Raw genomic sequence first — 21,712 nt, forward strand, 5'->3', positions numbered from 1 at the left:
TGGTCATCTCAGTGATTGACTGGGAGTTCTATTGGGATGCTAATATCCTGCAGTGTTCCAGACAGACCTGCTCCATGAGGACTGCCCTGCTGAACAAGTCAACTGCATCCCTGTTGAGAAATACTAAGTGAAACTTAAATGGAGAAACACAGAGAAACCTAAATTAGCCCTTACACTTATATTAGCTGTAATTTTCACAACAGCCCTGTAGAGTAGGTACTATTATTGCCATTCTAAAGATTGGATTTGGGGTATGGGGTCCTTTTCAGAGCCAGATAAATGCAAATAGTAAGGATATTACATACTGATTTTTGGCCCCCAAGGGAGATGGAAGAGGAAGGATTTTGTTCTTTATTTGCATAGACTCTGTTAAACAATTACAATAATAAAGGGCGGTAAGAGATCTTTAGTAAGGGAAGCCAGGCCTCTACTTGCCAGTTTCATGTAGTGCATTCTAAATTATAAATGGAAATAGATACATTTATGGACTTTGTGTCCTCATCAAGGTCATAACTCAGAGAAGTAGGGGACCAAATGATATTTTTCCAATACATCTGTTGCCCTCTCTATAGATAAATAGCACATTTGGATAGCATGAAATAGGACTCAGATTCTTCAAACAGACGCCAAAAGGAATTTTGTTTTTATCTCTCCCTAAAAGCATCTATTTCTGCTTTATTGACTATGCCAAAGCCTTTGACTGTGTGGATCACAATAAACTGTGGAAAATTCTGAAAGAGATGGGAATACCAGACCACCTGACCTGCCTCTTGAGAAACCTGTATGCAGGTCAGGAAGCAACAGTTAGAACTGGACATGGAACAATAGACTGGTTTCAAATAGGAAAAGGAGTACGTCAAGGCTGTATACTGTCACCCTGCTTATTTAACGTATATGCAGAGTACATCATGAGAAACGCTGGACTGGAAGAAACACAAGCTGGAATCAATAACCTCAGATATGCAGATGACACCACCCTTATGGCAGAAAGTGAAGAGGAACTCAAAAGCCTCTTGATGAAAGTGAAAGTGGAGAGTGAAAAAGTTGGCTTAAAGCTCAACATTCAGAAAACTAAGACCGTGGCATCCGGTCCCATCACTTCATGGGAAATAGATGGGGAAACAGTGGAAACAGTGTCAGACTTTATTTTTTTGGGCTCCAAAATCACTGTAGATGGTGACTGCAGCCATGAAATTAAAAGACGCTTACTCCTTAGAAGGAAAGTTATGTCCAACCTAGATAGCATATTCAAAAGCAGAGACATTACTTTGCCAACAAAGGTCCGTCTAGTCAAGGCTATGGTTTTTCCTGTGGTCATGTATGGATGTGAGAGTTGGACTATGAAGAAGGCTGAGCGCTGAAGAATTGATGCTTTTGAACTGTGGTGTTGGAGAAGACTCTTGAGAGTCCCTTGGACTGCAAGGAGATCCAACCAGTCCATTCTGAAGGAGATCAGCCCTGGGATTTCTTTGGAAGGAATGATGCTAAAGCTGAAACTCCGGTACTTTGGCCACCTCATGCAAAGAATTGACTCATTGGAAAAGACTCTGATCTGAGAGGAATTGGGGGCAAGAGGAGTATGGGACGACAGAGGATGAAATGGCTGGATGGCATCACTGACTCGATGGACATGAGTCTGAGTGAACTCCGGGAGTTGGTGATGGACAGGGAGGCCTGGCGTGCTGCAATTCATGGGGTCGCAAAGAGTTGGACACGACTGAGCGACTGATCTGATCTGATCTGATAATTTATTATTTTAAACCTCAGCTGTAATAATAAAAGTCACTCCTGTAACCTGTTAAGATAGCTGTTACCTATTAAGATAATCTACTAAGATAGCTGTTATCAGATCCTAGTGACCCAGTCAGAAGTTTTAGTGAAAAGTATTCAAAAGCATCTACTTTATTGACTATGCCAAAGCCTTTGACTGTATGGATCACAACAAACTGTGGAAAATTCTTCAAGAGATGGGAATGCCAGACCCACCTGACCTGCCTCCTGGGAAATCTGTATGCAGGTCAAGAAGCAACAGTTAGAAGTGGACATGGAACAACAGACTGGTTCCAAGTTGGGAAAGGAGTACATCAAGGCTGTATATTGTCACCCTGTTTATTTAACTTATATGCAGAGTACATCATAAGAAATGCTGGACTGGAAGAAGCACAAGCTGGAATCAAGATTGCTGGGAGAAATATCAATGACCTCAGATATGCAGATGACACCACCCTTATGGCAGAAAGCAAAGAACTAAAGAGCCTCTTGATGAAAGTGAAAGAGGAGAGTGAAAAATTTGGCTTAAAACTCAACATTCAGAAAACTAAGATTACGGCACTTGGTCCCATCACTTCATGGCAAATAGATGGGGAAACAGTAGAAGCAGTATCAGACTTTATTTTTTGGGGGGCTCCAAAATCACTGCAGATGGTGACTGCAGCCATGAAATTAAAAGACACTTGCTCCTTGGAAGAAAAGTTATGACCAACCTAGACAGCATATTAAAAAGCAGAGACATTACATTTTAACAAAGGTTCATCTAGTTAAAGCTATGGTTTTTCCAGTAGTCATGTATGGATGTGAGAGTTGAACTATAAAGGAAGCTGAGGGCCGAAGAACTGATGCTTTTTAACTGCGGTGTTGGAGAAGACTCTTGAGAGTCTTTTGGACAGCAAGGAGATCCAACCAGTCCATCCAAAAGGAAATCAGTCCTGAATATTCATTGGAAGGACTGATGCTGAAGCTAAAACTCCAGTAGTTTGGCCACCTGATGTGAAGAACTGACTCATTTGAAAAGACTCTGATGCTGGGAAAGACTGAAGGCAGGAGGAGAAGGGGATGACAGAGGATGAAATGGTTGGATGGCATCACCGACTCAATGGACATGAGTTTGAGTAAACTCTGAGAGTTGGTGATGGACAGGGAGGCCTGGTGTGCTGCAGTCCATGGGGTCACAAAGTGTTGGACATGACTGAGCGAATTTACTGAACTGATTCAACTTTGATTGGCTTTTAAGAGTTTTGATGGTTGTAAAAGCAAATTCGACAATTGAGACAAAGGGATTTTCTTCCTCTTGCAGCTGTTTCTAGGAAAAAAAATTGCAACCTGAAAAACACCTGCCTTTCTTGGTGCTGTAAAAGTTAGAAGGAACCACTGCTTGGATGACCACTAGAGGGCACTCTGCCTCCATAACTGGGGTACAAGCCAAGCCTTTGAGATGAAAAAGATTTCAAGGGCACAGGGTGAACCGCAACGCAAGGGCAATAAAGTGCAAAGCTTTGGGCTGGGTGCGACTTTAATACAATCCATAAAGGGAACAGAAGTCACGAGTGAACAGTACTGTGGCTTGAATCACCGCCCTAAGAAAAGTATTCAATGTAGTATCAAGATTCTCTCATCTTTCCTTAACGAACCCTGAGCAGCATAGAAGAGAAAATATACAAGCCCATGTTTTAAAAATGTCTGGATTTGCTAAATGAAGAGGGGATGATTTGTAATACTACAAGACTCCATTTCTTAATGGGGGGGGGGTGCGGTTTCCCACATTTACATTTAACATAATCTGCCTACCTCAATCTACATTGAATATGGGCAACAACTCCACGTTTATGTTAAGGGGGTAACCTTCTGCAGATCATTACTGCACTGGATCAAGACTCAGTGGTCACAGCACCATGTGGCTTTCATATAACAGGGACATTTGACACTCAAACCTTCATGATGTAGCAGCTGCCACTGTAATGTCCAGCTAATTGACTGGTAACAACACATATCTATTGTTTCTTCTCCCCCACTCATCTTTCTCCTTTAGTACAGAAGATATAATGAGCAAGAAAATGACCCCAGAGGTACTAGTGATAATAACTGTTACTATCAGTGAGCATTTAATATTTCAGGACACAGTGAAAAATTCTTCATGTGTACTATCTTATTTAACCCTCGACACAAACTTTCTGATATATGCATTATCCCACTTTTACATAAAGGAAAATTGAGGGTCAGAAAAATTAAGCAAACAAGTCCTTACAGTAAGCTGCAGAAGTAGGATTTGAGTTCAGGTCTCCCTAACTCTAAAGCCTGGGAACATAAAGGCTATGCCATTCTGCATGGTTTTCATTTCATGTTGAACAAGGATCCCTTGCTATCCAAGGCAATCCTGTATTTCTGGGAACATTATAAACCATGCCATGAAAACCTGTTTCTTCATCAATAAAATAGGAACAACAAAAATAACCTTTCCATGGGGCTATTGCAAGAACTGAAGTTAATAGTGTAAAATGTCTATACAGTTCCTGACATCTAAGTGGGTCCTCGATAAATGCTATAACTCTTGTAACTCTTTGCGACCCCATGGACTGTAGCCTATCAGGGTCCTCTATCCATGGGGTTCTCCAGGCAAGAATACTGGAGTGGGTTGCCATTTCTTTCTCCAGGGGATCTTTCCAACCCAGGGATCGAACCCGGGTCTCCCGCATTGCAGGTGGATGCTTTATCATCTGAGCCACCAAGGAAGCCATAACTCTTACTATTATTACTAAAAATTCAGTCTAGTATCTCACATTGTATGGCCTTGTGATTTGAAAGAATTAAGGCATCTTCTAAGAACATATCTTACCATGAGAAAATAACTTTTGAACTGGGAAAGCAAGACTTATTCTTACACAGAACACATGGATCCAATATGGAAGGAAGGACTCCGGAATCCACATAAAGAATGAGATTTCTTCAAAAAAAAAAAAAAAAAAGAAAGAAAGAAAAAAGAAAAGAATCCCACGGAGGCTCCAAGAGTCTTTCCAAAACAAATCCATCCTTTCCAACACAAATGGATACATTTCTCATAGTTATTAATTCCACATTCTATTGCTAGCTTATTGCAGGCACCAGGACTTCCTTGGGAGGTGGTGAGGCGTGTCTGCTTTGACAGCAGAAAAGACCAAAGTGGGCCACAGTGACCTTATAAACCACCAACTGCGGAGCACCCAAGCTCCTGGCCACGCCCTGCAAACAAGCCAATCAACGCGCCTTAGAACACCTGCAGACTCATCCTCACCGCAACTTCTGACTCACCGTAGGTGAAGTAGGCCACTTCCGGCGGAAGGGAGACGTTGTGTAGTGTGTCATCCTGCACGTGCTGGTCCACGTACAGCTGGGCCTCGCTGGCCTTCAGGAAAGCCATGAACCTCGCCGTGAAGGAGGCCACGAAGATGGACAGCATCCCGAAATCTAGCAGGTTCCACAGGTGCAATACGTACTCCCGTGGCCCCTCCTCCCAGATTTCCTTGCATTCGGACCAAATCATTCCTGCGGGGGAGTGAGAAGGTCAGGCTCATTGTTTTCTGTTCTCAGGGTGTGTGTGACCATAGGGACCACGGAAGGAACCAGGGTGCAGGTGTAAATGTAATAAGCTCTTTGGAGCTTGGAATGTTGAGAGCCAGCAGAGCACAGAAATATGCTTTCAAAAGGCAGATGTAGAGTTAGGAAAGTCTCAGGCTGCAAGAATTCATGCCACCTGTCCTGCGTACAGATAAATCATCTCCAGGTGTGAGGAGAGAATCCTCATCTGTTGATAGATTCTTGGAGGGAATAATTAGAAATATAATGGCTGACATTTGTATATTTTAAGAACTGGAAGGTTATAAGTAATCATACAGTTCTAAACTAAGTATTATGAAACTGACGTCCAGGAATGGGAAAGGGTTTTCTGAAGGTCCCACTTATGACCTAGAACCCAGTTCTCCTAATTCCCTGATTAACTTGCTTTCCTTTGTATTTCTGTGAATGTTTCAGGTTCTTCCTGCCTCTCCTGCAGCTGTTTAGTTTTTGCTTTTTAATTTTCCCTTACTTCTTTATAACTTCTTCATTGTTGCATAGGAAACAATGTAGAATTCAACAAGATGTTACTAGCATCCCCACCCCGCCTCCAAGTCAGCCTCATGAGGTTGCCTAGACTAATAACTTGAGTGTGTATATCTGTACTATCCAATATGGTAGCCACTAGTCACACGTGGATACTGAGCACTCCAAATGTGGCCAGTTAAATTGAGGGATGCTACACATAAAAGTGTAGACACACCAAATTTCAAAGACTCGATACAAAAAATGTAAAAATATTTCAACAATTAAAAAATCTCAATCACGTTGAAATACTAATATTTTAGATATATTGGGTTAGATAAAATCTATTATTAATTTCAGCTTTTATAATATAGCTATCAGAAAATTTAAAATTAAATCATGGCTTATGATGTGGCTTGCCTTATATTCGTATTGAATAGTGCTATTCTCTACCTTTATCTTCAATGATTATTAAAAGTAAATTGGTTTAGATGATTAAAAATAAATTATTCAGTAACATTTTGATAATAAACATTTTAAATACACATATTTATTATCATATATACATACTGTGTACATATTATATGTATGTGTATTAACTCCCTCAAATCTTTACAATAATCCTATGAAGTGCATGCTGTTATTATCCCAGTTTTATAGTTAACATATCCTTAGCCATAGTGAGGATATTCTCCAGATAGGAGGCAGGAGATCTGAAATTTGAGTCTGGAAGGTCTGGCCCTAGCGTCCATGCTCTTGACCATTATGGCCTTTGCTCCTCCAGGAAATAGAATTGGTGTTGAAAGCAACTAATGAAGGAAAAGTCTTCCCTGGTGTCTCAGATGGTAAAGAATCTGCCTTACAATGCAGGAGACCTGGGTTCAATCCCTGGGTTGGGAAGATCTCCTGGAGGTGAGAATGGCTACCCACTCCAGTATTCTTACTTGGGAAATCCCATGGATAGAGGAGCCTGGCATTCTACAGCCTATGGGGTCACAAAGACTCAAGACTGAGCAACTAACACTTAATGAAGGAAAAAGACTCTTGAATGTTTTCTGATTAACATCAAAGAGTTTATAGAAACTCAGACATAGGAAAGACTTGATGCAGAACTAGCCCACTCTGTGTTATGCCATGTTACACGTCACCTGCTTACTTAGGAGGTTAATCTGGTAAAAGAATCACTAACTGGTAGGTTAGTGAGACAATTCCAGATCATTGACCATGTTCCCTAAAGGTTAACACCGCCAGCCTCTTGGCACTCTCCTGGCTCCTGAGCATCAAACATGGATGGCCTGTCTTCTCAGATTCCTCCTGCCTCTCCCACAGCTGTTTAGAGAAGTTGTGGCTTTGTTGAATGAAACAGATTCTAAGATCTGCATGTTTGTATCAAATTGGAGTCTCCGCAAAAGGAAATGACCCAAAACATTGAAAATCTTTTTACAAGACTCCCACCACCACACACACCTTGTTGTTCCCGCTTTTTATCTTCACAAAGCCTTACTTCCTAAACTTATGCTTTGAAAATTTTTGTGGTAATTCAGTGAAGTAAAATTTCCTTAACACTGAAATGTACTTTCATCTGTGCCTGTTCAAATAGGTATTTAAAGTATGTTACAGGAAAAACCATTACAGCTGGAAAAAATAATGTTTGTTTCTTTCCTCTATGCGCCTGCCCCCTCCCCCTGATAATTAAAATTACTAATGTCTTGGTGGACTGCTTTTAGCTGAGCACTAGGAAAATTACAGGCTATCAATTACCTTAATTCAGGAAGCCCTTGGTTCAGTTCTACCTTGGTCACTTATTAGGTGTGTAACCTTGGATAAGTTCCTTGATTTTCTTGAAATTTTGATGTAATTTCCAGCACTAAAAGTTCTGTAAATCTGAAATGCAAATTATTTACAGTAAACTGACTTTTCTGACCAACATAGAGGCACCTCATTGGGGATTGCAAATCATTTCCTCCATGGTCCAGCGCCCACGTCAGTCTTCCCAGATTTGCGTATTAACTTACCCAGACTAATTTAAATTATTCCAAGGCCATGAGTAAAAGTAGCATGGGCCCAAGGGTTTGAGCAACAGGAATGCTTAACGAAAAAAGAAATGTGTGAAATTAAGTACTTTAGTGAGTGAAATTAGGTTTCCTGCTTCCAAGGTGCTGAGAGTAGTTCAGCATTTTATATCCAAGCTGAGCCCCCTGGACTCCTGCCCCTAGCATGTCAGTCCGATGAGTGTATACAGCCCAGGGGCTTAGAGGGTAAGGATATTGGGCACTGGAGCCTCCTTCAGGCAACCCCTTCACTCAGGGATGTCTGGAGCCCAGAGAGCAAGGTCACTGGTAATTAACGGGGATGACTGGCAGGGGAACAGATTGGGACCTGCTGGGAAGCCTTGAGGGAAATGAGTAGCTTTTCATTCAGGCAGGTTCTAAGTAAGGCCTGCAGGCTGCTGATATGGGGCTTGACAGTTCTAAAGACTGTTCACCCGGATCCCTGCCTCAGATGCTTTTCAGAAGGGATTCCCCCTTCAGATTCCTGTGAGACTTAACTGTGTGAACTCCGTAAATGGCCATAGCCCCTGCCTCTACATCGGGTTTCTCTACACTGTTCCCGGACCCCCAGACCACCTCCTGGGAGGCTTGTCTGTTCTTCTGGGTTACGTTCTGATTATTGAGTTGGGACTTAGGCATTCTGTTAACTCACAGGTGGTAGAATATGCCAAGAAGCCCTCAACCTTCAAGCCCTAACATCCAAACTCCAGCTCAACGGCAGGTCCTTAGCAGCAGATCTGGGCCTCGGGCTCATTTAAGGTTCATTTGTTTTCCAGGCAAGGAGATGATATTAATAGATTCAAAATTTTCCTAACAAAGCTCATCTTCTCCTCTGACTTTTAGTAGCTAATCATTGTTGAGCACCCTCTAGGTGCCAGGCCCTGTGCTAAGCCCTTTTCCAACTCTAAAGCTTCCTTACAGCCTGGTAGGTACCTACTCTAATTATCTCCACTTTACTGATGGACAGACTCGTGTACAAAGATGACAAGTAAATTATCCAGAGTCTCAGGGAGTTCAGGACCCTCTTTTCACTGCACTGTCACTCCCCACCTCCCACAACCCCCGCATGCTCTCTACTAGGCACAGACTTACGTCACTGTTCAGGAACTCATTCACCACTTAATGGACAGTGTTGAGCTCCGACTTTGTGCCAGGGACCATTCTGGGGGTACAGCAGCCAAGAAGATGCTGTCCCTTGCCCAGCAAACATGGTCTAGTGCTGGAGACAGGTGTGTCTACAAACAGTAGTGCTACAAAGTGACAGATGCTGTAGTAAGAATGTCCAGGAGACTGTGTGGACACACAGGGATAAGAGCAGTCAGTATTATAGTCATGAGACCCAACACAGTGTCTGTAATAACATATTTCTGACTGAATGAAGTAGGTGACTCCTGGCATGAGGAGTTAGCTGGGGGAAGGAGTAGGGGCGGAAAGGCCGTGGACATGAGGGAGAACAGACTATTCTAGGAAACTGCAGGGGGCTCGGAGAAGGCAGTGGCACCCCACTCCAGTACTCTTGCCTGGAAAATCCCATGGACGGAGGAGCCTGGTAGGCTGCAGTCCATGGGGTTGCTAAGAGTTGGACGCGACTGAGCAACTTCACTTTCACTTTTCAGTTTCATGCATTGGAGAAGGAAATGGCAACCCACTCCAGTATTCTTGCCTGGAGAATCCCAGGGATGGGGAAGCCTGGTGGGCTGCCGTCTATGGGGTTGCACAGAGTCGGGCACGACTGAAGTGACTTAGCAGCATTAGTAGCAGGAGGTTCAGTACGGCTTAAGGGTTGGTAGGGATAAGGGGATGGAGATTGTAGATCCTGAAAGGCCCTCCTTCAGGCCATGAGGGGGAGACCAGGCAGCTCGGTGTCTAGGTAGTCACCCTGAGCAGCCAGATAGCTCCTCAAGGTGATAAGCAGAGCAGTAACGTGGTCTGACTTACTGGGAGAAATTTTGGCAGTTTGGTTGAAGTAGTCTGTTTGGAATTTACCTAAATAAATGAAGAAACCATCAAAGGAATGACTTAGGTGAGAAACACAGCCCATTTTCTTTTGCAGTTTTATTCTTGGTCAAACTTACATGTGTGATTTTGCACCTAAGACTTAGCACTGCCCTCAGAGAGTTTGTAATCTGCGGTGGGTAGGGTGAGGGAGCAACTTGATCCTCACATTTTATGCACACGAAAGCTGAAATTTAGAGAGGCAGAACCACCAAGGAGGAAGGGACACAGTGAGGCCTGGGTCTCTTGCTAACCGGCCTCAGGCTCTTTCCTCCTCTTCTCTTTAAGCGTGTTTTCCTGCTTTGCTGGACGCTTACATCTCCCTCAGCTGGGCTTTCAGCTGGGGTGTCTGCTTAAGAAAACACTGCCAAGTCTGTAAGAGTTGGGTCGAGAGAGTCTTCATGACATAATTCTCTTCCAGATGGAGCAGTGACATGCATAGTGGAGAGGCTTCCTGCCCTCCAAGCTCCATGGCTGTCTGCAGACCACAAATGTTATAGTCCTCTGGTGAGCATTGGTATAGCCACAGTCTCTAACTCACACGATGGATTATCAGCTCTTTCCTCTACCCCAGAGTGACTGCTAATGAGATAGGGAAGAAAGATATGTTCCTATGGTATAAACTGATGTCGGAGAGTCTCCAGGCCAAGGATCTATGATCTCTGGTTTATTTGGTCCTTTCCAAAGCAGGTCATCTTACAGCTCTAGAGAACACACGTGTCTACTAGCAAATTCGTCTCTCCTTCCCATGTCATGCTCTTCTTGTGTCTTCCTTGATACTGTGTCCTGGTTTTCCTTCTATCTTTGCATGTAGTCTTAATCTCCTTGTGGCTTCCACCTCCTCTGCCCTTATTTTAAATCTCCTGGATTTATAATCTAGAAGGGTCTCAAAAGTCTGCTGGTAATCAAGTAAAGCATCTGGAGTTCAGGAAGAATATATTTCTGATTGGGTTTGACCGTTCCATAGAATTGTACAGCAGAAGAACAACCCACATGCCCAGTAGAGATTTGGAGAAGCAATAGATCATGGACACACTGCGTGGCCTCTGAAAGAGGTCATTGGGAATACCAGATATCCACATGGAGTGAGAGCTCCCAGAAGATGAAAAGAGCGACAATTTGTTTGATTACAGAAATGCTAATATTAATTGGGGCTTCCAGGTGGCACAGTGGTAAAGAATCTTCCTGCCAATGCAGGAGACACAAGAGACACAGATTCAGTCCCTGGGTCAGGAAGATCCCCTGGAGGAGGAAAGGGCAACCCATTCCAGTATTCTTGCTTGGAAAATCCCATGGACAGAGGAGCCTGGTGAGAAACAGAGGAAAGCGTGTAGAAAAAGAGAAGGGGGCTAGGGGGGCAGTGAGTGGGGGACCTTATGTGTTTAAACAGGTCAGTTAAAAAAGGGCTTCACTCAGAAAAGGATACTTTAGAACACAGACCTGAGGAGGTGAGGAAGCGAGCCATGGCACTGCTCGTGGGGAAAACTCTTAGGCAGAGGGACCAGCTTAAGTCAAGGTTCTGAGGCAGAAACAGTTTGAAGCCAGGAGGCCAGTGGGGCTAAATGAGAGCAAGGGAGGCTGGAGGTGGTGGAAGATGAGGGCACAGAGGTGGAGGTGTGAGTCCTTTACAGTGAGAGTGGCTCTCACGCTGGGGGAGCTGGGATGGCATTGAAGAGTTTGGAGGCAAAGTAACACGATCTGATTACATTTTCAGTGGATCTAGCTCCTGTGCTGAGCATCTGCTGGGGCACAGGGCTGATAAGGGCAGAAGCAGGGACACTGGACAAGGCCCCTCACCTCTTCGTGATCAGCCCCTCTCTCCATCTCTGCAGGAGCCAGTTGAACTTGTTAGGGTCCTGAAGTCCTGTCAAATGCTGGTGGAGAGGGAGTTATGTTTTAGGTGTTTGTATAGCCAGTCTGTCCAAAGGACCATATTCATGAGTCCTGGGGGAAGAGAACCGTGAGCCGTGTTTCTGTGTTTCTCCTGGCAGTGCCCGGGTGTAGTGTTTGAGGCCTTTTTCAGTAAGGGCCTGATGCCAAGTTCAGGCCTCTCCAAGTCTAGGCAGATGAGATGAGATTGTGGACCTTAGGGTTTGCTGCCCGAACAGCACAGTGAACTCCGCGCTCAGTGTGTTTCTCTCACAGGTTGTTAGTAGTAGTTGCAACGTCGAATAATTAAAGAGCTCCAGGAAGTATTTAGAGTCGAGATAATATTCGTCTTATTTTAGAGCTGCTTCCCTGGTATCTGGCACAGTGCCTGGTATATAATACAATGCTTAATAACTAGAATGGATTTGTGGAGGAAAAAACTGAGAAAATGGAAACAGTGCTAACTGAAAACTACCGAGCAAGTGCATTTACCACTGCGCTTACCAGGCTACCTGCTCTGTGCCCGCAATGCCGCCTTCCTCCTGGTCCCGTAGAGGAAGGGTCTGCGCTCCTGCTAAGGACCAGCCCTCCTCTGGCCTGCTGGGTCCCATCCCCTCTCACTACTCAGGAACTTCGCTTCTGAAGTCAGTGGTCCATCCTCAGGCCTCCTGTCACCTGATCTGTCAGCACCATTCGACATAAGTGATCAGTCCGTGGGTCTTGACACAGTGACTTTGGTTGGCTTCTCGGATACCACTCTTACTTCAGTCTCCTTTGCTGGATAAGATTCTTCTTGTTTCCCCATCCTTTAAATATTGCTGTGCCGGAGGGCTTGGTCCTCGGTTCATCCGTTCACATTCACAGTTGAGGTATTGCATATAATTTACTTTTAATAGACTGACACGCCCGAATAATGTTTCCAACCCCAGCCTCTCTGAACTTCAGCATGTATATCCAGTTTGCTACTTGACATTTCCACTTGGAGATCTAATAGATAATCTCAACTGAACTCTTGATTTCCATGTCTCTCTTCAAACTGCTCCTTCCCTGGTCTTTCCTGCCTTTGTTGTTGTTCAGCCACTCAGTTGTGTCTGACTCTTTGCGACCCCATGGACTGCAGCATGCCAGCTTTCCTGTCCTTCACTGTCTCCCAGAGTTTGCTCAAACTCATGTCCATTGAGTTGAGATCCCATCCAACCATCTCATCCTCTGTCACACTCTTTTCCTCTTGCCCTCAGTCTTTCCCAGCATCAGGTTCTTTTCCAGTGAGTCGACTCTTTGCATCAGGTGACCAAAGTATGGGGACTTCAACCTCAGCATCAGTCCTTCCAATGAATATTCAGGATTGATTTCCTTTAGGATTGACTGGTTTGATCTCCTTGCGGTCCTAGGGACTCTCAAGAGTCTTATGCAGCACCATAGTTTGAGATCATCAATTCTTCCAACTCTCACATCCTTACATGACTACTGGAAAAGTCATAGCTTTGACTTGCCAGACCTTTGTCAGGAAAGTGACGTCTCTGCTTTTTAATACGCTGTCTTGATTTGTCATAGCTTTTCTTCCAAGGAGCAAGAGTCTTTTAATTTCATGGCTGCAGTTTCTGCCTTCGAGGAAATCTCTGTTATGCCTTTTGAACTAAAACACTTGGAATTTTCCTTGACCACCTTCTTTCTCTTACACTCCACAGACAATCCAGTAGCAATTACTATGATTGATTTTACCTGCAAAATATAACGTACTCTACTACCTCCTCAAAATCAGCCATTTTCCATCTGAATTACTGTAGTGGCCTCCTAACTGGTTTCCCTGTTTCTGCTCTTGTCCCAGAGTCATCTGTTCTCTACCCAGCAGCCTGCAATCCACTAGAAAATGAAGTTGTGGGACGTCACTTCTGTGGTCAGAACTACCCAGCCGTTTCTGGTCCTCTCAGCTCTGTACCACGGCCTCCATGGCCTTGCGTGATTGGCCCTGCCTGGCCTTGTGCCCTCTCCTCTGCCATCTCTCCCTTATTTATTCTTTTGCAGCCATACTGGTTTCTTTGCTGTTGCTCAGACTCCGCCCGCTTGCTGCTGAATCCAAGCCGTCAACACATACTGAACTGTCTTTCTGGATGCTTTTCACCCAGATGCCTGCAGAGCCTGCTTTGTCTCTTCCTTCAGGTCTCTGTTCATATTTCATCTCATCAAAGAGGGTAGGTGAGAGAGCTTCCTCTTACCAGCTCAACTCCTCTGATAAGATAAAATGTGAACAGAGGCCTGAAGGAGGAGAGAAAGGAAGCTAGGCAGGTATTTATTCAATTTATCTTCTCAAAGACATTTGAATACTGACTGGGTATTTGAAAATGGATTATTCATTTTCTTTTATGTTTATAGTTCAGTTTTAGAAAAAGAAACCCGATTTCTATTATCTGTCATGGTGAAGCAGTAAACTGGGGAAAAAAAGAAACTATTTTCAGATGTTGGAAATAGCACAGCACTGTGATCCTTGGTGAAGAGAAACAAGCAAGATAAGTCACATGATAGCCCTGTATTTTTTTTATCGGAGGCACATTTCAATGTGCAGGGTGTAGAGAGGGATCCTAGAAGCATAGAAGCAGTCCCAATGAATTGAAGAGACAGAGATTGGAGTTCAGGAAGGTTAAAGTGGTTAGATGTTATATGGCAGGGTTCCAGAGAGAAAGGTACTATGCATAACCAAAAACACAAAACCAAACACAAAACTAGTCCAGAAATTTACATAAGTAAATTACATAAGTAAAATCCTTTTGAATGTTCCCATAATATTAAGTCACGAATGCATTGAGTAAAACACTATAAACAACAGCCAGAGAGATGTAAGCTGAATCATTTCTAAGGCTCAGAAACTGTTCACCCAGAGTGGAGACATGTTTGAGTTCTGACCCTCCAGACTTGAGAGCCTTTGTTGATTACTGAGGCCATTTAGTAGTGACCCCAGATGTGTGTCTCTAGTACAAGGATAATCAATCCTATTGTAAAGCTTCTCCAGGTCCACTCTGTGAAAGTCTGAAAAGGACCAAACTCATCTGTAAGAATTTAACAACCTGTCAGAATAAAACAAAGTATCTCTTTGAAGACAATAAAATCTAGATGCTGAACAATATTGCATGTGATGTGTCAATCATTCAATCAGAAATTACTAACTCACTAAGATATAGGAAAAAATGATCCATGTCTGGAGAAAGTTTAGTCAGTAACCCAAAAACAATAGAAATGATGAAATTAGGACTTTATAACAGTTCTTACTATAAATACATACATTATGTTCAAGGATTTAAAGTAAAATATAAATACCACAAAAAGGGAAATGACAGTTATAAGAGGGAACCAAGTGGAACTTAAAGGGTTGAAAAATACAATATTTGAAATGAAAAATTCATTGGTTGAAAATCAAAATCACAGATGATTCGGAAAAAATGTCAGTGAACTTGCAGCACATAAAGATTGGAAAAAAGTAAAAGAGAAATTTTCTTTTAGGATTCACACAAAATGTTTGTAAATGAAATTTTATGATACCTAGGATTCGACTCAAAATTTTACAGGGTTGGGAGAAGGGAAGTAAGATGAAACAAAGATTAGTGTTGATTTACTAATTGTTGAAGATGAGAGATTGGCCCAAAGGGTTCATTATAATCTTCTCTTGATATTTCCAATTCTTAAAATTATTTACAATAAAAGTTTGAAAAATATAATCTAGTAAGAAAAAGTAGTTAGAATCTTTCTTTTGTCTCAAATGTAACAGGAAGTAGGTCAATGAAAAATAAGCCTTCCCCTTCATAATACTAATGACGTAACAGTCTTGAAAATTCAGCTTTGCTTTGATGGGTAGAAGCTGGAAGCTGGGACCTCTGTAGCTAGAGATACTTCTCTCTTATTGTGATAATGCCCTGACACCCAGGAAGAGAAATATGGAATCAGGACGACATCATGACCTAGTAGGAGAATCACTGTAACATATGATAGGATACCCATTTAAGGGGGAATATGCTTGCACTCGTTAGTCTTATACCTGCTGTCCAGGTGGGGTTATGAGGTGAGTGAGTGAGTGGTGCTGTAAATCCTTTGTTTTATTCATAAACCCAACATATGAGGTTTTTTTTTTTTTTTTTTTTTTTTTAAAGAAAACGATGTTTTAATTTGAGTTGCTATAACAAAGCTGCACAGACTGAGTGTCTTATGAACAGAAATTTCCTTCTCATAGTTCTGGAGGCTGTAAGTCCAAGATCGTGGTGCCAGAATGTTTCAGATTGCAGATTGCTTGCTGTATCCTCATGTGGCAGAGTGAGGGTAAGAGCACACTCTGGGGTCTCTTTTAAAGGACACTAATCCTATTTATGAGGGCTCCACGCTCATGACCTAAGCACCTCCCAGAGGCCCTACTTCTAATACCATCACATTGGAATTAGGGTCTTAACATATGAATTTGGGGAGACACGAACATTCAGACCATTGCAAAGTACCTAGTGTTAAAGTGCTTAATTTAGTTAAATTGGAGGTGGGGGCGTTACGCTAGGGAGAATGAGGATAGACTCTGAACAGTGGAAGGGCCACAGAACTCACTCTACAACAGGCTTTACTGTTCCTTTGCAACTTGAGTGCCGGCAAGTCCACCAAGTGAGCCTTTGGTTGCAGACTTGCCGGTTGATTAAAAGCTCCTGGGAAGCATGGCATGCTTTCCTGCTTTTGCCCTTTGGGTCAAACCATTCTTCTCATCATTACCTTGTTATGACTGAGAGATGCAGCTTAAAGGCCGTATTCCAAGTTGTTCCCAGCTTGGGGGTCTATGGGATCTTCTTCAGTGGTTCAACTCTTGTGCTCTTAGGCCAGAAAGGTTGAACCTGTGGCACTGTGCAGTCATGTAATTAGTGCAGGGCAGGTGTTAGGCTGTCTTTTCAAGTATTCGTTCTTCTGTGAATTTGTTGATTGGTAGTGCAGACACTTTGACCCTGAATATGTTTTGACTCAATGTTTGTGAACATAAACATGACGAATGCTATGCCGATACTGAATTGTTGTTAAGAAAGGCAATTAGGGGTGGATGGGGTGGTGGGTGGTGGTGAATATCATTAGGACAGTTTAATTAATTGATCAAATATTGATACTGCATAAATTTTTTGTCTTTTTTCGGTTTAGTTTTACTCAAAACATTCTTATCAAATTCAAATCGTTTTGATGTAAATCTTATAGTTTATTGATCAAGTTTTGGTTATATACAATATCACTGGTTGTAACTTTTGCAATTTTTCATTGTTTCTTACAAAGTCTGATTTTTTTTTACCAATCAATTCAGTGTTAGAAAAATCTGTAACACATTTGACCATGTACAGTTTTAGCCATTGTCTGTTTTATTTTATCTTGCTTATTTCTACTAGTAATAGTTCTTGTGAGTTATGGAAAAGGAGATACCCTGTCTTGGCTAGTCATTGAGATACCTGGGAATAATTTCCTTGGCAATTCTAGTGGCGGACCTTGGCAACACAAAATATCACCACAAAGAGGAATTTCACAGCTTCATTATGTTCATTAGCACAGATAATGAGAATATGTTAGTCCCCTAACTTTTTAGATTTTTGTTATTGGTAATTTACTATGTATCAGTATTCAGTGGTAACAAAAAATATCTTTTAAACTTTCACTCTTATACTTTTTTCCTAAGGCTACTAGTGTTAGTTGCTCAGTCATGCCTGACTCTTTGGGACCCCATGGACTGTAATCCAGCAGGCTCCTCTGTCCGTGGAATTCTCCAGGCAAGAATACTGGAATGGGTAGCCATTCCCTTCTCTAGGGGATCATCCTGACTCAGGGAATGAACCCAGGTCTCCTGCATTGCAGGCGGATTCTTTACCATCTGAGCTGCTAGGCTTCTAGTAGACTATATTTAAATGAGTAAGACCACATGTCCCCCCCACCCCCCCCCCCACACAGACACTTTATAGTCACTTTCAATACACATATAATAAAAAGTATGGAATGAATTCCCCCCAAACAAATCCTTTCAAAATTGGGATTTATATTGCAGGTCTGTGCACCTTTTATACCAGCACAGACAGAGGTTGACTTTGACTTCTGTGCTGGTCATCTCCTCACCATTTTGTCTGTCAAGAGTGCATTCAAGAGAAGAAGAGCTTCTGAAGTCAGAGTTTAATAAGGGCCTAAAATAACTAGAGGAGGAGAGAATAAAAGACAGAGTGACTTGCTTACCCAAGACCCACTTCATGATGAGCATTTCTGTCCAGGAGAATTGTGTAGTTTTCACTCTGAAGATCTGTTTTGGATAGTCTGTGAAGGTTTCGTTGGGCAGGGTTTTCACGCCTTCAAAGCGGTCTGATGCGTTCACAACCAACAATCCCAAGAAGATGGTGAAAGAAACTGCATGGGCTACAAATTTCATGAAAGGGCTCCTCAGTGTCCGTCCTAGCTGGAAACAAAATGTGTATAAGACACGTTAATCTGGCAGCTTCAGGCAGGTGCAGGGCTCTCTTTAAAAGGCGTTTGCTGAAAGTTGAACCAGAGAATTCTTCATTTTGGACAGAAGCTGCTCACCAAACCCAGACATTTTCTAGAGTTTTTATGTGAGAGGCTGCTTGACTGAATCCATTTTCTAATGACTTTAATTTTTCCTGTTTAGAAAATTCAGTGGGAGTGGTAAGAGAAAGGAGTGACACACACTGATGTAACATCATGTTACAGTCTGGCTGCACAGCTACCCACGGCCACATGGATAAGAATTTTATGCTTTTTAAATCTAGAAAAAAAAATCAGTTTCAATAGAGTTCAGAATTTTTCTTTAAAAAATTACACTTTGGATATGCTCTGTTGTTCTTTGGTCTATTTTCTTGGATTTTAGGTGAGATGATTTGTTTTCAGCATTTATTCTATCCTGGTAAATTTATTTAAAGCTGTACAGTTTGCACTAGGTTCTGCTTTAGCCATGTTCTATATATTTTGACTTGTAGCATTTCCCTTGATACTCAATTATAAATATTTTATAGTTTCCCTTTTGATTTCATTTTAAGTCAGAGGTTATTTAGGTTTTAGATACACAGGACTCTCCCCCCTTGCTTTAAAAACTCCTAATTTTATCGCAGTATGTTCAGATCCTAGCCTCTATTATACTACTCTAAAACTTACTGGGCTTTTCTTTGTGGCCGAGAACGTGATTCATTTGTGCAGTTCCATGTGAACCCGAAGTGCTCCAAAAGATGCCTGTTAGGGAGCAGGTGTTGGTCACATCTTCTTATCCGTGGCTTGCCATGCAAAGGCCACTTGGGTCTCTGAGATGTAACTCGAGGGCTGCCTAAGGGGTCTTTGGTAACTCTTGTGAATTAATTCACTTGGGTCTCTTCCAGGTCACCGCTGTCACCCTCACCTAATCTGACCCCTCAGCCAGGTGTACTAATAAGAGCAAAGAGGAGGACCTTTTCTGGAACACAGTTCCTTCTCCAGGGCGAATGTTCATTTACAGTCGGTGACCAATTAATGTTCATGTTCTGCTTTATTCAGGAGTCCCAGAGTGAAATGTCAGCCAGCATATCGAGTATTGGTTCAGCAGAAGATCAACTATAGGGTTTCTCCTGGTGAAACTTCCCTAATCATGACTATATTCAGCATAACATTTATAAGTCAGATGGCTTGATAGTGTTTTTCAACATACTTCAGTGTGATAATCATCTACTTTAACAGTGCTAGTTATTACTGTAACATTCTAATGCCATAGAACCCATCTGTTGAAATTAAAAATTATAGTTTTTTTAAAAAATCATTTTTTTAAAAAATTGCATTTTAAGTCTGAACATTGGAAATCCCTACTTGTGCTGGAAAGGACTTGTTTGGAGTCACCTGTCTTATCAGATTGTCAGATGGCACTAGAATAACTTCAGAAGTGGACAGAGAGGTTTACCTGAAAACCATGAGGCCCTCAAACGTCCTACGTATGACATTTCTCTATGAAGTTTAACCTTGTTATTAACAAAGTACAGACTGTAGATAATTTTTAGCCATAGGTAGATGTACTAAATTCAGGATGCAGAGACTAAATATAAGGACAAATAAAATACCTCATATAAATTCAGTGGGGAAAAAAAATGGAATTTAACCATGTTTCATGTTGACTTATGAATGTGATGTCATAAACCTACTTTGAGTTTTTCAGCATTTTATCTGACTGAGTTGGCATTTTGGAGCCCATTTCCCAGCCAACAAGCTGGGATAATTTGCTGTAGACAGGAGACATTCTTACATAGTCACTGCATGGTTTCCTGTCACTGTGCCCTGGCTGGGGTAGTGGAGAGAGGGGAGGGAAGTGGGAGAATGACTGCAGAGTGGGGAGAGGAAGGGTTGAGAGGGCAAGGGACACCAGGTCTGCATGTCCCAGCAGGGTCCCAGAGATGCCAGACAAAGGTGGGGAAGATGGAGACAGACACAGCTGTTAAAAGGATTGACAGCCAAGTTTCCCTACTCCTTAATCACTGGGCTCTAAGTAACATCTCCCGGTGACTACCTGGATGAGGACATGGGACATCTCTCCATCTTCTCATTGAGGCAGGTACCTGACTGCAGGGATCTGCCACGCAGGTGCACCCTTGCTGGCCCTGGGATTCCCCACAGGAGCTGCTTTGAGAAATTTAATGTTTTCTTTGTCCCCTCACTCAAATAGTTGTCTTCTGGCAGAAAATGCACCTGTCAGAGTTACTGTACTTATTGCAGACCATAAGGAAAATCCCTGATAAGGCCCTTCAGAGTTGTGGAAGGTTACCCTGAACTCAGTCCCCCTTGATTTAAGCCATAGGGAGGAAAAGCGAGGTTAGTAATTGATGCATTTTTCCTATTTTTCTTCTGGTCTTGAAAGCATCTTTTTAGCAGGTAAACATTATAAAGGTCAGATGAGATCAAATCATTTCAGTGATTTCCTTTGTCTTTTTTTGGTGACATTTCCTATTAGTCTCAATTTTTTGAAGCAAATTATGCTTGGGGAAAATTTGCTCCTTTCACAAGGCCACCAGGTGAACCAAAATAAAGGAGAAAAGTTAACCAATATATACCTGCTGCTCTTAGTTGTGGAGTCATTAAATCTGGGTCAGGTAGCAGTGTTAGGTGTAAAAAGAGGTGGAAGAGCTTCAGAAGACATAGGCCTTGATGTGCTCTGCTAGAAGGGCACAGCTGGTGAGACTGAGATGGGGGCTCAGGCATCTGCATCATTACTTGGCCCTGACGAGTTGAAAACATATCAGGAAACCCAAGCTTGCAGCCCTAAGTCTCTGGCTCACCCCAGACTTTCTGGGTGCAATTCTTTTACTTTGGGAAACAGATGAATATGAGAATAACTGAGTAGTTCTCCCGAATTAGCTCCAAGTGAACTTCATTCTCCAGCCCTCAGGGTGGGCACCTGCTTTTACCTGTCGACACCCCTCTGTGTTCAGTGGCACTGGGCTCTTAGCCCACAAGTGGGAGCAGTTAATGGAGACCTTGCAGCCACAAGCCCACGAGACAGGCCATGACTGCAGGACAGCATGCAGAGACTGTTGCCAGCATCTCTCCTCACTCAGAACCCCCAGTCTTTCTCATCAGATGCCACCCTCACTCGCTGCCTGCTGCCAGTGGCCACAAGCAAGGGCTTAGTGTCCAAGCTGTGCAAAGCTGAATCAGCTGAGGCAGGCTTTGGATCAAGCGTTTTCCAAAAGAAACATACAAGGCTGGAGTAGTTCTCAAATTTTTCAATGACCTTGACTAAATTCGTGGCAGATTACTCAGAATGCTCCCTCAAAAATTCTTTTTAAAAATCTCTAACCCAGGGCTCAGGAATCTTCTTTCTTTGAAGTGGGGAGTATATGTTCACTCAGCACATGGTGTCTCTGATCATCGTGTTTTCACATTACCATGTGATTCTACTCTTTGTCCTGGGGGCTGAAGAGGTGCTGAGTAATAGTGGGTTATAAAGGTAGGGCTTCTAC

General features: G+C 42.6%; 1 protein-coding gene and 1 long non-coding RNA gene across 4 annotated transcripts in view; one reads left to right on the plus strand and one right to left on the minus strand.

Moving 5' to 3' along the window:
• TRPC7 (transient receptor potential cation channel subfamily C member 7) overlaps window positions 1-21,712 on the minus strand; it is a 150,930-nt gene that overhangs the window by 39,763 nt on the left and 89,455 nt on the right. For all 3 annotated transcript variants that reach the window (XM_086413652.1, XM_086413651.1, XM_086413650.1), the window contains 2 exons: window positions 17,964-18,180; window positions 5,062-5,295 (listed from right to left, as the gene is read on the minus strand). In XM_086413652.1, the coding sequence (XP_086269778.1) occupies window positions 5,062-5,295; window positions 17,964-18,180 (451 nt within the window). The remainder of the gene's footprint in view (window positions 1-5,061; window positions 5,296-17,963; window positions 18,181-21,712) is intronic.
• The window catches only part of LOC147369414 (uncharacterized), a 120,247-nt gene continuing 103,674 nt past the window's right edge, over window positions 5,140-21,712 (plus strand). Inside the window, exon 1 of the long non-coding RNA XR_015168499.1 lies at window positions 5,140-5,313. This is a non-coding gene — a long non-coding RNA (uncharacterized LOC147369414). The remainder of the gene's footprint in view (window positions 5,314-21,712) is intronic.

This window comes from Bos grunniens, chromosome 7, assembly GCF_055505025.1.
Source record: "Bos grunniens cultivar Pamir isolate PY7600 chromosome 7, Bosgru_T2T1.0, whole genome shotgun sequence".
Lineage (NCBI taxonomy): Eukaryota > Metazoa > Chordata > Mammalia > Artiodactyla > Bovidae > Bos > Bos grunniens.